Consider the following 14,004-nt stretch of genomic DNA (forward strand, 5'->3'; position numbering starts at 1 on the left):
TTTCGCTTTGCTTCTTCTGCATAATTCTTCGATGTCGTTGCAGTTTCCCGTTCACTTGTTCGCCACAGAAACATATGGTATTTTGCCATCCTAATGCCTCATTCTTCCCTCTACATGCAATGCGTGACAGCATCCTGATCGCCTTTTTTACTCGTTTGCCTATCCTATCTGCTGCCTGAGATGATCCTTGAGAAGCTCGACTCGCCGATGCTGTAGCGATTGACTGGTCGGCTCGCTTTCCTGCGGCACACGTACCGAGTGGCTTTGGGAGATAGTTCACGTTTCGTGAAGGTCATGATCTGTCTGCCCACACTTCACTACACCGTTAGACTCACCATTGGCAGAGCCCGGGAAAGTCTTAGCAAAAGCTGCCTCTCACCGCGCGCGGTTCTCGCACCTTCCACGGCAACGGTGCTTGCTTCACCTGGCGGCCCGTTCCTGCCTCTGCTCTCACCGCGCGGACTTACTCAGCCGCCGAACGACGCGATTTATACGACGGCGGTCGCCTTCTCTTTGCCCTCGACAACTATTGCTCGTTCGCTACGACGTCCACAACCTGTACCCACGACCTCGAGAATAACTTTCCCAAGTTTTCCACAACTCCGACTCGATTCAACTATAATGTCTGGCTGGGGAACTGATGGTATGAATCTCCCCTTGACAGATACACTCCCGCTGACTTTGCTGCAGGTGCGGACAACTGGGGCTCTAGCGGTGGCGACACTGCGATTGCCAATGCTGGCGCCGATTCCTGGGGCGCTGGTGACGGTGGCTCCGGCGATGCCGGTGGTGGCGATGCGGGCGATAGGGCCTGCCGAATGTAGGTTCTCCGTTTGTGCTCTTTACTAGTATTTGTACTAACGTACCGTAGCTGCAATGAAGTCGGCCACTTCGCCCGCGAGTGTCCTCAAAAGCCTGAGGGCGGCGGTCTGACGGGAGAGTGCTACAATTGCGGCGAAGTTGGGTGAGTGAGCACGATTCTATTGGCATTGAGCCATGGTTTATAACTCATGTGTAGTCACAACAAGGCCGACTGCTCCAATCCTAAGGTCGAGCGTCCGTTCACCGGCACCTGCAACCTGTGCGGCGTTGAAGGTCACAGTGCCCGCAACTGCCCCAGCGCCACTTGCAAACTCTGCGGTGAGGCAGGTCACAAGGCGCTCGAGTGCACGTCTCGCCGTAAGGTCGACTGGACAGGTCTTCCTGAGCTGGATGCCGAGGAAGCCTGGACGAAGCTTGTCGATGCATCGGAGGAGAAGGACCTCGACGTTTTCCGTATCGCCCTGCGTGCATACGCTCGTGCCATCGATGGCGCTTTCATTGCGTCCGAGGTTGAACAGGCTCTTCGTGATTCAGATCTCAACGTCTTCCTGATCGCTCTCAGGCAAGAAGTTGCCCCGCATATGACCATCGTGGACCTTATTGGCAATCCCGACCGAGAGTATGTTCTCACAATCCAGCTCTCTGCGAAGCCTCGCCGTGCTAAGCTGGCACAAGGTTGGCCTGCGGATGCTGCCGAGAATATGGAGCGGCTCAGGTCCGCGGGTTTTGTTCAAGATCGCGGTGTACCTCTGTGCTCCAATTGTAACGAGCTCGGCCACATCAAGAAGCATTGCAAACAGGAGGTTGTGGAACGCGAGAAGATGACTCCGATTGTCACCTGCGTCTACTGTCAGGAGGAAGGTCATCGTGCGCGCGACTGTCCCAAGGAGCGCGTCAACCCCTATGCCTGCAAGAACTGCAAACAGGAGGGTCACAAAGCAGCCGATTGCCCAGAGCCTCGTTCAGCCGAGGGCGTCGAGTGCCACAAGTGCAACGAGACCGGCCATTTCTCGCGAGACGTAAGTTTGTTCAATTTCTACGAGTGGAAAAATCAGCGACTGATGTTCTTTGAAGTGCCCAAACGTCGAAGCTCGTCCTCCTCGAACTTGCCGCAACTGCGGTTCTGAAGACCACATCGCCAAGGAATGTGACCAGCCGCGCAACCCTGACCTGGTGACTTGCCGCAACTGCGAGAAGCAGGGCCACTTCTCTCGCGAATGTCCTGAGCCGAAGGATTGGTCTAAGGTCAAGTGCTCCAACTGTGACGAGATGGGACATACCATCAAGGTGAGCGCTCTCCTCCATATTGCGATGCTTTTGCTGACTATCTCAGCGCTGCAAAGAGCCCATCACGGAAGGCGATGCCGTGGGAGATGGCGGTGCTGTTGGGGGCGGTGGTGACTGGGGTGATGGTGGTGCCTCGGGCGACGCTCCTGCAGCTGCTGAAGGTGAGGATTCCTGGGGCAGCGGTGGCGGCGCTGCTTGGTAGATGTCACGACGGGGTAATACTGTCGCTCGACATGGGCTCGGAGGCACGGCCACGGGTCAGACCACTAACCTTGAATTCAAAGCCCCAAAAGGGGAAGGCAGTCTTCAACTGGATTCCGCACATGATGGTATATGCGCCATGGTGTTATTGATCATGCCATCATTCTCCAAAGTGGTTGATTTTACAGAGCAATGTATCATGTCAGCTGCGAGATTCTTCTGGGTGGGCTTCCTATGGTAGTCTAGCAAGATAAATTCCATGCAAGCATCCAACATCAAACGGAAAGCACACGTTAGGGGTGGTGTAAAAGGTCCACAATCGTCCCTGCAAGGACAGGCAGTTGCGGTGTTAGGCGCGAACGGGTCTGTGCGCGACGTCGAAGAGTCGTCCGCCCCACTTCCGCGCCGTCCACCACGCCTCCACGATTGCCGCGCCCCCCAGCTTTTCCCCGCCGTGCCTGACCTCGTTCCACTGATTCGGCTAGCAGGAAACGCACATAGTGCACGCAGCTCGCAAGCACAGCCGAAGAATTCTCTGTCAGTCCATGGTGCCTGCGCCAGCGCTTCGGTAGCGGGGTTGTGACGGCCTGCTGGAGCCCATAGCCCGTCGACGGCTTGACTGACGCAGGCTCAGAGCTTCCGTAGCTGCACGACACTCACCACACTGATCCCGACGCTCAGCCATGTCGGCCGCCATTGACAATGAAGATCTGGAGGAGCTCGCCATCTCCATGCCTGCCCCGCGGCGAACCTCGACCCGGCCGCCCGACACGCCCACGCCGGTAGCGGCGACGACAGCTGCGCACGAGACCAAGATCAAGGCCGATTCGAAGACGAGCCAGCGCCTCGGCCAGTATACCATTGTCAAGACCCTCGGCGAGGGCTCCTTCGGCAAGGTCAAGCTGGCCACCCATCAGGTCAGCGGCCAGAAGGTCGCGCTGAAGATCATCAACCGGAAGAGACTGGTGACGAGGGATATGGCCGGCCGCATCGAGCGCGAGATCCAGTATCTGCAGCTGTTGCGCCATCCGCACATCATCAAGCTGTGAGTCAAGCCCAGCCTGGCCACGCGCCAATGCTGATTCTCCCCAGATACACCGTCATTACTACACCCACCGAAATCATCATGGTCCTGGAGTATGCCGGCGGAGAGCTGTTCGATTACATAGTGAATAACGGACGCCTACCCGAGGCCCAGGCCCGCAAGTTCTTCCAGCAGATAGTGTGTGCTGTCGAATACTGCCACCGGCACAAGATTGTGCATCGAGATCTGAAGCCCGAGAATCTTCTGCTCGACGAGCACTACAACGTCAAGATTGCCGATTTTGGCCTGAGCAATATCATGACAGACGGAAACTTTTTGAAGACGAGTTGCGGAAGCCCCAACTATGCCGCGCCCGAAGTCATCTCTGGCAAGCTCTATGCGGGGCCGGAGGTTGATGTCTGGAGCTGCGGTGTCATCCTCTACGTTTTGCTTGTGGGTCGGCTGCCATTCGACGACGAGTATATCCCAACACTGTTCAAGAAGATCGCCGCCGGAAATTACAGCATCCCGAGCTACCTGTCGCCAGGCGCAGTGAATCTAATCAAGAAGATGCTTATGGTAAATCCCGTCCACCGCATCACAGTGGCCGAGATTCGCCAAGATCCGTGGTTCACCAAAGACCTTCCAGCATATCTCTCACTGCCGCCAGAGGACTTTTACGATACTGGCGTTGATCCGAACAAGGCCATTGATCCGAGAAGTCTGGCTCCGTCGCAGCCTGAGGTCGTTGTGCAGAAGCTCCACGAGACGGTTGTCGGCAAGCTGGGGAAGACGATGGGTTACGCGAAGCACGATGTTCAAGAGGCGCTGGCCCGCGATGAGCCGAGCGCCATCAAGGATGCCTACTTAATTGTTCGCGAGAACCAGATGATGAAGGAAAATCGTGAGTAACACCTCCCTATCTAGTTGGTTTCTTCTATTCGAAAGTCGTTGGGGCGCTCTGTTCCACAGGTTTCTGACCACGGCACGCCACACATTATGCCCTACAACCCATCCATGGCGAGGTTATCTTGAACAATATGCTGATGGTCTAATTAGCGTTGGTCGCTGGAGACAGGAGCCTTCAGCCTTTCCTTGCCCAGTCGCCTCCCAGCCAACAGGATTACATGCATTCAATTCCGCAAGCCATGAGCAGCACTAGACCGCAGGTCATACCACCCCCGGCTGACTCTGAACGTCCCCGGCAAGGGTCCACTTCAAGCAGCCAGATTACGAGTATCCGTTCCCCGGTCAGTACCATTGCGGTGTTGCCAAGCAGTCTCCCAGAATATCACAAGGCATATATGAAAGGCCATCCGAAACCGCCTACATACCCACTAGACATACCTACCGCACCACATCCTTTGCAATCGGAAGAAGAGCGAGCTGCGCAAGCCCGGCGTCTACGACCCAATTTCAGAGCTGTTCCTGATAACAACAGGCCACGCCCTGAGCCTATGACGGCGCTGCCCTCGAAGAAGCCGAAGCCCGTGAAATGGCAGTTTGGCATACGGTCTCGAAACCAACCTGCCGAGGCTATGCTGGCTATCTTCAAAGCTCTTAAGGCGATGGGCGCGGACTGGGAGGTACCCCAAACCAGGAAACCCGGTGGTAGCAGCCAGTCCCGCAGCCGAAGTGGCTCACGGCATTCTGGCTCTCACTCAAGACAGAATTCCCATAGCCGCTCACGTGGATCTTCTATATCGTCATCGTCGCAGGATGAGTACGAGATGTCGGATCGCGAGCAAGACCCGGATGTATCCCCCGGTCGGCGAAATCTCAGGGTTCACAATGAAGAGCAATCAAGGGGACGACAGAGGAAGCACTACAGTGTTGCCAATGACTGGGGATACGGTATCCCCGAAGACCCCTGGGTCATCAATGCGCGCTTCCGCAAGGACGGCATGTACCCGCCTGGTGTTGTGCACCCTTCCTCGACGCATTCTTCACGGGTAGATCTGCAGCAGGATCCCGCGGCGCTTCGCCGCCGCTCCTCAACAAACACGTCACATTCGTCACTCAACCATGTCGATGGCATCACCTCACTACCAGACGCCAGCGGCTCCCAAGCCGGCGATTCAGTTGCTGGGAGCACACGCCACTCCGGCCCCGATGAGGCAGTCTTCATCTACATGTCGATCCAGCTCTATAGCATAGAGCGTGATTTCTTCGTCGTAGATTTCAAGTGCGCAGGCTATGAACGTCTCGTGTCCAATCTCGTGCACGAGATCAAGGGCAACGCATCCGTGCTTTCACTATCCCAACTAGCGAACAACACAGCGGGTCACGACGACGGCTGGGATGATGAGAAGGGTGTGTGGCGACAGCTAAACGACGGTGCGCTGACGGAGGAAGTAGCGCGCGAGGTGCGGGAGCAGGGCGGTGTTTTGAGAGAGAGGGTCATCGAGAAGGGCGCGGGACGCAAGGAGGGTGAGAAGCGGTGCACGAGTCCGTTCCCGTTCTTGGATGTCGCCAGCACGCTTATCCTACAGCTCTCCGGGGAGTAGCCAGCGTATCGTCAGTGCGAGGTACGACTACGATGCGTTTTATAGATCCTATAGAGTGAGCGTAGTGAAACTAATTCCAACATAAAGAAATCCATCTCAACCTATTTGCGGCGCCCGTGGGGAGCTGTAATTCTTACCTGGCTGCATCGAGCTTTGGATCGTGAATATGCACATCAAAGGCACGCCTGCTATATCCCCACGCGAGAACGCCCGTGCCACGAGCAGACAGTGCTCCATTGTCCCTCAAACGCCTCCTCCCTTGCAGCCACCCCGCTCCGCCCAGCCACTCTCCACCACGCACGCGACACACCTCGAGCACCCGCTCCCCTCACACACAAGCGCTCAACCGCCCACACACCCTCAGTCCCGCTATTGGGTACCAAAAGCGGGCGCGCCCGGTACACCCGTTGTCGCCATCTCTGTATCCTTGATTGACGCTGCTATTGGGCGTATCGCGGACATGCATCGACAAGGGTCGCTCATGAGGGAAGGCGATGATTGGATGGATCGCGCCGGGCAGGCTGGGCGCTGTGGTGCTTTTGCGATGGCGGGTGGCGGACAGGGAGGCTGGGATGGCGGGCAGAACGGAACCGATATTGATCGATATTGCGTACCATGCGTACCCATCCATGTCGTTGACCGATCTGGGGAGCGCGACGAGCATGCGAGGGCGCGTAGGTCATTTGCGACTCCCCGGGTAAGAGATACCGTTACGGGCGCGCCGGAGCGTGGGCGAGGCTGCCACTTTTGGAACTCTTGGGCCGGGGACGCGTTGTGCTGGTCGATGGGGAGTCAGCGGCTACGGTGCTTGGCTGCAGGATGGGATGCGGGTCATGTCTGCAGAATTGGGGGCGTGAAGGTGCTCGATGCTGACTGACTTTTGACTAGTTGCGTGGACCTTTCGGTTGCGACGAGGACTGTTCGTCGTGGTGCAGGAAGTCTGCATGTGAGGAGCTGTTGTTGTCCGGGTGTCTGATGGTTGGCTGTTGTAGTAGGAAGGGCAACCGGGCGCTTCACTGCGTTGCAATACGAGGAGCATTACGAGAAACGGACATGGCATGGGCATAGAAACAAATAATGGTTTGGATACTGTAAATTATTAGGGTATGTAGGTCTATTTTGGATCCCCCAAAATCAATGAGACAGCCACCCAACAAGGCCCAGAACGCCGCGTTTGTACGGACGTGGAGCCGGCTATGCTTGGCAAGAAATCAAGGCGCATCTCGAGCGAGAGTAAGAAAGGAATATATACAGGGTATCGTAATGCAGAAACAGCGGAGCGGAACCGGACGAGCAAGCCGCGAAAGCGGAGCGGTCGTGAGTAAGTGAGCGAGCGTGTGCAGTTGGATCGCGTAAGTCGTTATGAATGGCGGACGTGGACGACGATACCAACAGACATCCAGCGCTTATGCCTTCGGGCCGTACACCCAGTATTGTGCCGCGTAGGGAACTTCGAAGTATTGCTTCTGGCCCTGGCACGTCGCCGGCTTGTTGCCGCCCGCAGTCTCGAGCCGGTACACCGTGTTGACGCCTCCCTGCGACAGTTCTGGCACCGACTGATCGACGAGGTAGAGCCACTTGACAGCGCCCTCGCCTTTGGTTCCCTGGCAAGCGGTCTTCGGCGCGTCCTGGTCAGCCTGCTTCGACACCATGGCCAGGGGGTGTGGCGTGCTCTTGGTCTTGTAGAGGGAGAACGTCGGGACCTTCAGCGTGAAAAAGTGGTTGCCCAGCCATTGGTTGTAGCCTTCGGCCATGAGGTACATGTCAAGCTGCCAGGTGCCAAACGCGGAGAGGGAGAGGGCGAGGCCTGAGATCGCGGGGATCTTCCACTGCGCGAGGGGGTCGCTGTTTAGTCTGGTCCCGAGATCGTAGAGCTTTGCTGTGGTCTGTTAGAATGATGCTATGCCTGGGAGATATGGGTGGGCTTACCAGTTGCTCCGGTTGTGTCAGGCGCAGCTGTGGCGTTGTTGGTCAAGCAGGTATAGTTCTGCGTGCCGACGCCGAGCAGAACGTATTTGAGTTCTAGTCCTGTGGGTGCTGGAAGAGTGTTGGTAGGCATCTTCTTCGCGAGATTGCTGAGGGTGGTGGTCCCTGGTCGCGGGGGCAATGCATCGACTGTGGATGTGAAGGCAGCGAAAGCCATGACAGCGGTGGAAAAGGTTGGGAACAACATCGTAACGGGGAGGAGTGCGCTGTCGTTTCGGAGACGAAGGTGGCTGCGGAAGCTCTTGAAGTCGTAGAATTCCTCGGTATCTCCTTTAGGGTGATGAGGCTTAGGTCGTCCAGTAAGAGTGAGATGCCACAGGAATAGTAGTTGACGTGAGCAAAGACAAAGTACGAGTATAGTGTATTCAAAGCAACGAAGCGTAAGACAAGATGATGTTTGCCGCGATTGGAACCTCCGAGGGCGAAGCTAGAAGAGTGGTGTCCCTGTACGAGTGCTTCTGGATGTAGAGATTGCCTTCCTTATAACCTTTCCTCCCGGTAGTCTGCACCGTTTCCCGAAAAGTAGGTAGGTGGCCACGGAGTAGACCAGACATCCTAGTCCATGCACCTTCCTGCACGCCGTGCATGCAGGCCGCGACCCTCATCCTTGAAGCGACCTGCATGGTTAGACTGGTGAGACCTGGGATGGAATTAGAACCCCGGGGGCCAGCGGATGGTCTCGCGCTAAGTTCTTGAACCGGACGTAGCGGCAAAATGCTTGTGCTCGAGGCCCTACCTGATAGGTTGAGTCTACAGGATCGGAGGCATGGTTAAACTGGGGACATGGTGAAGCGCCAGCGCTCTACCAGAGTGCGATCTGAGCCGCATCTCTGCAGCACCGTTGCGGTAAGGGTTTCCTCGCGCGGAATGACAATACCAGCCTGATCTGAACTATGAGCCCCGTACGCAGTTCGAGCACCAATATCACTGTGCATCCTGCATGGAAACTGTATGTTTGGACTTTTTGAGAGTTTCACCATTGACCCTGCGGTGCGGTCGAAATCTCAAACGATGCCTGTTTGGTGAAAGGACTTCTAAGGACGGAGAAAAAGAACAGCTCAAAATGGCCCGGGGTTCATTCACCCGCCCGTGCATGCCGTTAACCGACACCAACGTGGACCAATTTGCGGTCAGCGGGGGTCGGAAATAGCCAGCAAATGACCTGGTTACAAGCGCAGCGCTATGGCAAATGCCCCGCTTTGAGCCAGAATGTAAGCTAATTAGCTCTGCATATTCGATATTAACGGACATGATGGCTTGCATCCTTCGGTGGATTCTCCACTCTTGTTGCAGCACCTGAGAGATGATGCCGTCTGAGCTCTCATTTACTGACGACAACCTGGAATCTGGCAGACGCAGACCGATGAGATTGCTCGTGTTGATTGCAGAATCCGACGAGTTGGTTGTCTCATAATGCATGCACAAACGTGATGTCGGACCAGTGCGTTCCGTAGCTAATATTGAATGGAGGTAGTCGAAGAAGGAACCATTAGCCTTTTCGCGGGCTGCATGTATGGCCTGAGGAAATGAGCCCAAGCGCTATCGCCTGCCATTTCGAGGGATTTAGTGGATATTGAAAACGCCCCGGCCGCACTACTCATCGTGTATAGCGCAGACATGGCGGGCCTTGCGCCTAGGACAGCCGTTCTCAATATTCAGTCCAAGTTTCGTTTTGATATCGCGGCGACGGCACGCGGGGTGTTTCGAAACTTGAACCAGTGGAGGAGGGTTCAAGCTTGTGTCAAAACTTAAGCGAGTAGTTTCAGGGTCGTGACGGCAGCATCTGATACAGGAACCAGAATCATAGATGCACCCCGTATGTTGGACTTTGAAAGGATGCTTTGGGTTCACTTCGACTCCAGGTCTATTGAGACGGCCCCTAGCCGGCCGAATGCGCACTCGCGACACCTCGGTGAGCTGCACTACTGTCTCGAGTTCATGTGACCCCTGCCCGGCGACGACGGCAACCCGCCGTGGCGGCCCGACGAGATGTACCATTAAAGCAGGAGGCAAACGTTTCGTAGACTCCACCTGTTTGCTTGCGACTGAGTCGTGCTCTCAATTCTTAGTCTAGCCTGTGCTTGCGTTCTGTTCTTTTTCCTAGGGAGCGATCCAGAAGCGTGGTCATGCACGGCTCTCTGACATGAAGACGTTTCAACTTGTGCGGTCCGCGTCTGTCTAGGGGAGAAACGAAGAGAAGAGGGGGGTGAACGTGGAACTCACATTTGCGCTAAATTCCAAGGCCAGCAGATCACTGAGGGGCAACAACGGCCAACCTCGGGTTGGGGGACCCTCTGTCGTACCACGCTGTCAACAACAATAATGCCTTGAGCTATTCCTGTCATCGGCGGTACTTTCGGATGTTCCCACAAATATGAGCAAGGTCATCTCGGACGCTTTTTCGAGGTGGGAAGTGGTATCGCAAGGGATTGTCTTAGGCGGGGTCACCTTGTTATCTCTGTTAACAGTAAGTGCAGCTGGAGGCAATCAAACCGTCATCACTGAACGCGTTAGTTGGGAATCTTATACGGCATCTATAATGCTTTCATTCATCCTCTCCGACAATATCCAGGACCACTGCTCTGGGGAGCTTTCCGCTTTCCCTATGTCGTCGCGGTACACAGCGGTGACATGCACCGGCGACTGAAGGTATTCCATGACAAGTATGGACCTATCGTTCGCATCGCACCCAATGAACTTTCCTATGCCGATGCTGCCGCATGGAAAGACATCTACGGTAATCGTCCTGGCCACCAGCCATTCGAGCGCAATCGCACCTGGTTTAGGAAGATGTCTCCTGATGAGCCACACTCAATGATGGGATACAGCGAAGAGGCACATGCTCGACAAAAACGAGCGTTTGCCAACTCGTTCTCTGAGAAGAGTTTACGGGATCAGTCACCCGTCATCGAAAACTACATTGATAGATTCATTGGCCAGCTCAGAGCTCGCAGTTCAGGGCAGCAATGGACAAAGAAGACTGTTGATCTATCTCAATGGTTTGTTTTTTTAATGTTTGACATTTCAGGAGACCTTTCTTTTGGAGAATCCTTCGGGTGCCTCTCAACTGGGAAAGCGCATCCTTGGGTGGAGATCGCGCAGGACTTCGGCAAAGGCCTATCCCTCATAGCATCGGTCAATCTGTACCGACCTGTCGACAAGCTTTTACGCTACGTGATTCCGAAGCACATTCGACAACGACATATTGCGCATCGCGAGATGAGTGCAGCTATGGCCAAGAAGAGATTATCTTCAAAAGTAGAGCGACCAGACTGGGTCACCCCAGCGAAGAACTATGCCGACTCCAAAGATGTTCTATCAGAAGGAGAATGGGCGATAAATATGACTATCATCATATTCGCCGGCGCAGAGACCACTGCAAGCGCATTATGCGCGATCACGAGACACTTACTACAGAACCGTGGTGCGCTGCATCGAGTAACAGAGGAGATACGGTCCACATTTGCGACCGAGAGCGAGATTAAGATCGCTTCCACAGGGAGTCTGCCTTATCTTAATGCTGTCATCAACGAAAGCTTGCGAATTGCACCCCCTGCCGTCATTGGTGTTCCAAGATTGGTACCCAAGGGAGGCGACACAGTCTGCGGTCGGTGGGTGCCAGAAGGTGTAAGTATATATGGATGCTCCTCAGTCTATCTCTCACAACAATCATAGACATACGTGGCTTACAATCAATACCCGGCAAACCGCCAGGAGCGCAACTTTCACCACCCGAATTCGTTCCTGCCCGAACGCTTTCTCGGTCCGAAGTCTGAGGACGATAACTTCTCTTCATTGCAGCCGTTCCAGATGGGTCGACATGCCTGCATTGGAATGAAGCTTGCTTATGCGGAATTGCGTGTAACTTTAGCGAGGCTGCTGTTCACGTTCGATATGCGTTTGGCAGACGAAAATGACAGATGGGACTGGGGGGAGCAAAACACGTACATACTCTGGGTAAGTGGTCCGAAAATGTTGGTCATATTCATACTGATTTCCTTGAAGGACAAGCGTCCTCTCAATGTGGCTTTGCGCAGACGTTCATTGCACTGATCATACTTCCAAATCACATGAGATGAGGAGATAAGAGAAAGCAGTGCCAAAAGAAAAAAAGGTAGTCCAATTTAGATACTGTAGAGGTTCCAACACTTGTTTTGCTACCACCCGTAGACATGTACTCCATTCAACTTCATGTTACAGTACAATGAAACAGCAGTGGCCCTTCGGCGAGATCAAAAAGCGGTTGTCGACTTCCATCATCTCATCCGTCATGCATGGTGCAAGTCGTGCGCCTCGGCAGTCTCGAAAGAACATGGCTGCTCCTAACCTCAGTTCCATCCATGCCAGATGCAGCCCAATGCAGGATCTGGAGCCAGCGCCGAAAGGGTGCATTGCGGTCTTCTGCGCAGAGGTCATGGTGGACTTATCTAAGAACCGGTAGCCGTTGAAACTGATCTGGTTAGTCGCAAGCAGATTCGTGGCTGCAAAAATGACTGCGTACCTCAAAGGATCAGTCCATAGATCTGGATGCCTGTGGATGGTGTATGCCTGCGTGCTAACCTCGACTCCTCCGGGGATTTGGTAGCCTCCAAATACTGCACCTTCTTTAGGTACAGACCTAGGCAAGGCACCCGGTGCAGCACCATATAACCTTAGCGTCTCTTCCATGACACTGTTCAACAGAGGCATGTTTTGGATGAGCTCCTCCAGACGGAGAGCGTCGCTCAACTTCGCGACCTCAGCCTCAAGCTCCTTCTGCAGAGCAGGCTGCTTCAGGACCGCCCATACCAAATATGTGAGGGTTACTGCGGTTGTATCGCTACCTGCGACGATCAGATTGCCCGCCTCAGTCTCGATCTCGTCATCTGTGATGCTTCCATCGTCCTTTTCGGCCGCTGCCTCCATCTGGCCAAAGAGATTCTTGATTCCTCCACCTTCTCGTCTCATGTTCTGGATGGCCCTGGCGCCATATTTCAAGACCACCTTTTCCGCCTGTGTGATAGCGTGGAGCTTGCCAAAAGGGACCCAATATGCAATATGCCATACAAGTGGCGCTTCACTTCGTAGTACACTGCTCAAGTTAGCACTCTGCAGAGCATCAATGTATGCAGTCTGCTGTCCAAGCTCCAGCATCTGGAAGCTTTCGCCAAAAGAAAGGTGTGCAATGACGTCTGTAGCCATCAACGTCCACCACTTCAGGACATCAGCACCATGGCTGGGATTCATGCTCGAGATGTCATTTGTGGCCATAGATTGATCTCTACCGCCTTCGATGGCGGATTCCCTGATCCGCTGGACGGCTAGAGAAACTTTCTCACGAATAACAGCCTCCCAATGCGTGGATATACTGGTGTAGCTAAACGCTCTGGCAAATAGACGTCGTCTTTGCGCATGCTGGCCCGGATCTTGCATGGCAAAGATGCCCGGCTTCCTGCCCCTATGCGTACTCTCATACCACGGCGACTTGTGAAAATGGCTGCCAATGCGATGAATCTGGGAAAAGGCGGACAGCTCAGAGACATCGAGCTGCGTTGGTGATAAGCGAACGATGGGTCCATATCTCTGGTGGAGGCTCTCAACATGGTGAATTCTACGGCCCTTGATGGTGGCGATGCGAAGGGAGATGTTGGTGAACCGTGTATGCCATGGGCCTGGTATATGTGCTAAGGGCGATCTCACGCCTCTAATAAGGCTCTATGGGCTTGTATCAGCGATCAGTGAATCATCGAGTCATGTTTGACGCACTTTGAGGAAGAATGCAGCGATGGCCAACAGAAGTATCAGCACGGGAGAGAACATCGTGTCGGCTCTTGTGTATGAAACTTCCCGAGAACATGTACAATCAGATAAAGAGTGCGGCTTGTGCTAAAGCAAGAGGTTCTGTGTAATATAGTGGACGCGGTGAATAAATGCATCCGAAAGCGACTGTGCCCAATGAGGATTATCTCGGGATCGGAGGATAACTCTCGTCCCACATTGGCTACGCTCCCCGCGGCATCCGAGTCACCTAACGGATGTGAGTCCAGTGTTTGCGGGGTGGAGTATCTTTCCCGAAAAGACATACTACTGAGGTAGACGCGCTGTGGAGCTAAGAGATCGAAGAGGACTGACGAGCTACGGAAAGTGGGGGAAACTAGAACGTACAGTACGGGAAGGGGCGGGCCGGAAGTTGACCTA

The 14,004-nt window shown here is 54.5% G+C and overlaps 7 protein-coding genes across 7 annotated transcripts; 5 read left to right on the forward strand and 2 right to left on the reverse strand.

Moving 5' to 3' along the window:
* The first annotated feature begins 114 nt into the window (after positions 1-114).
* On the forward strand, positions 115-1,082 carry CC84DRAFT_1168947 (uncharacterized protein). The gene is made up of 2 exons (XM_018179534.1): positions 115-820; positions 872-1,082. The coding sequence occupies exons 1-2, from the start codon at positions 295-297 to the stop codon at positions 931-933; spliced, it is 588 nt and encodes a 195-aa protein (XP_018030429.1). The 5' UTR covers positions 115-294; the 3' UTR covers positions 934-1,082.
* CC84DRAFT_358809 (uncharacterized protein) lies at positions 930-2,130 on the forward strand. Its single transcript, XM_018185893.1, has one exon. The coding sequence runs from the start codon at positions 1,011-1,013 to the stop codon at positions 1,947-1,949; it is 939 nt and encodes a 312-aa protein (XP_018030430.1). The 5' UTR covers positions 930-1,010; the 3' UTR covers positions 1,950-2,130.
* Positions 2,131-2,608: 478 nt separating this feature from the next.
* CC84DRAFT_358867 (serine threonine protein kinase SNF1p) lies at positions 2,609-5,924 on the forward strand. The gene is made up of 3 exons (XM_018185894.1): positions 2,609-3,355; positions 3,403-4,238; positions 4,394-5,924. The coding sequence occupies exons 1-3, from the start codon at positions 2,994-2,996 to the stop codon at positions 5,839-5,841; spliced, it is 2,646 nt and encodes an 881-aa protein (XP_018030431.1). The 5' UTR covers positions 2,609-2,993; the 3' UTR covers positions 5,842-5,924.
* Positions 5,857-6,816, forward strand: CC84DRAFT_1168949 (uncharacterized protein). The gene has a single exon (XM_018179535.1). The coding sequence runs from the start codon at positions 6,008-6,010 to the stop codon at positions 6,716-6,718; it is 711 nt and encodes a 236-aa protein (XP_018030432.1). The 5' UTR covers positions 5,857-6,007; the 3' UTR covers positions 6,719-6,816.
* Positions 6,817-6,982: 166 nt separating this feature from the next.
* CC84DRAFT_358705 (uncharacterized protein) lies at positions 6,983-8,213 on the reverse strand. Its single transcript, XM_018185892.1, has 2 exons — positions 7,771-8,213; positions 6,983-7,720 (listed from the first exon to the last, which is right to left on the reverse strand). Exons 1-2 carry the CDS (start codon positions 8,012-8,014, stop codon positions 7,248-7,250), a joined length of 717 nt encoding a protein of 238 aa, XP_018030433.1. The 5' UTR covers positions 8,015-8,213; the 3' UTR covers positions 6,983-7,247.
* A 1,554-nt stretch (positions 8,214-9,767) lies between these two features.
* On the forward strand, positions 9,768-11,603 carry CC84DRAFT_1209759 (cytochrome P450; the record flags this gene model as incomplete). Its single annotated transcript, XM_018182237.1, has 3 exons — positions 9,768-10,294; positions 10,342-11,438; positions 11,480-11,603. Exons 1-3 carry the CDS (start codon positions 10,202-10,204, stop codon positions 11,601-11,603), a joined length of 1,314 nt encoding a protein of 437 aa, XP_018030434.1. The 5' UTR covers positions 9,768-10,201.
* A 316-nt stretch (positions 11,604-11,919) lies between these two features.
* Positions 11,920-13,920, reverse strand: CC84DRAFT_1168951 (cytochrome P450). Its single transcript, XM_018179536.1, has 3 exons — positions 13,573-13,920; positions 12,329-13,521; positions 11,920-12,277 (listed from the first exon to the last, which is right to left on the reverse strand). The coding sequence occupies exons 1-3, from the start codon at positions 13,624-13,626 to the stop codon at positions 12,022-12,024; spliced, it is 1,503 nt and encodes a 500-aa protein (XP_018030435.1). The 5' UTR covers positions 13,627-13,920; the 3' UTR covers positions 11,920-12,021.
* Positions 13,921-14,004: the final 84 nt, after the last annotated feature.

The sequence above is a fragment of the Paraphaeosphaeria sporulosa genome (genome assembly GCF_001642045.1).
Source record: "Paraphaeosphaeria sporulosa strain AP3s5-JAC2a unplaced genomic scaffold CC84scaffold_13, whole genome shotgun sequence".
Classification (NCBI taxonomy): domain Eukaryota; kingdom Fungi; phylum Ascomycota; class Dothideomycetes; order Pleosporales; family Didymosphaeriaceae; genus Paraphaeosphaeria; species Paraphaeosphaeria sporulosa.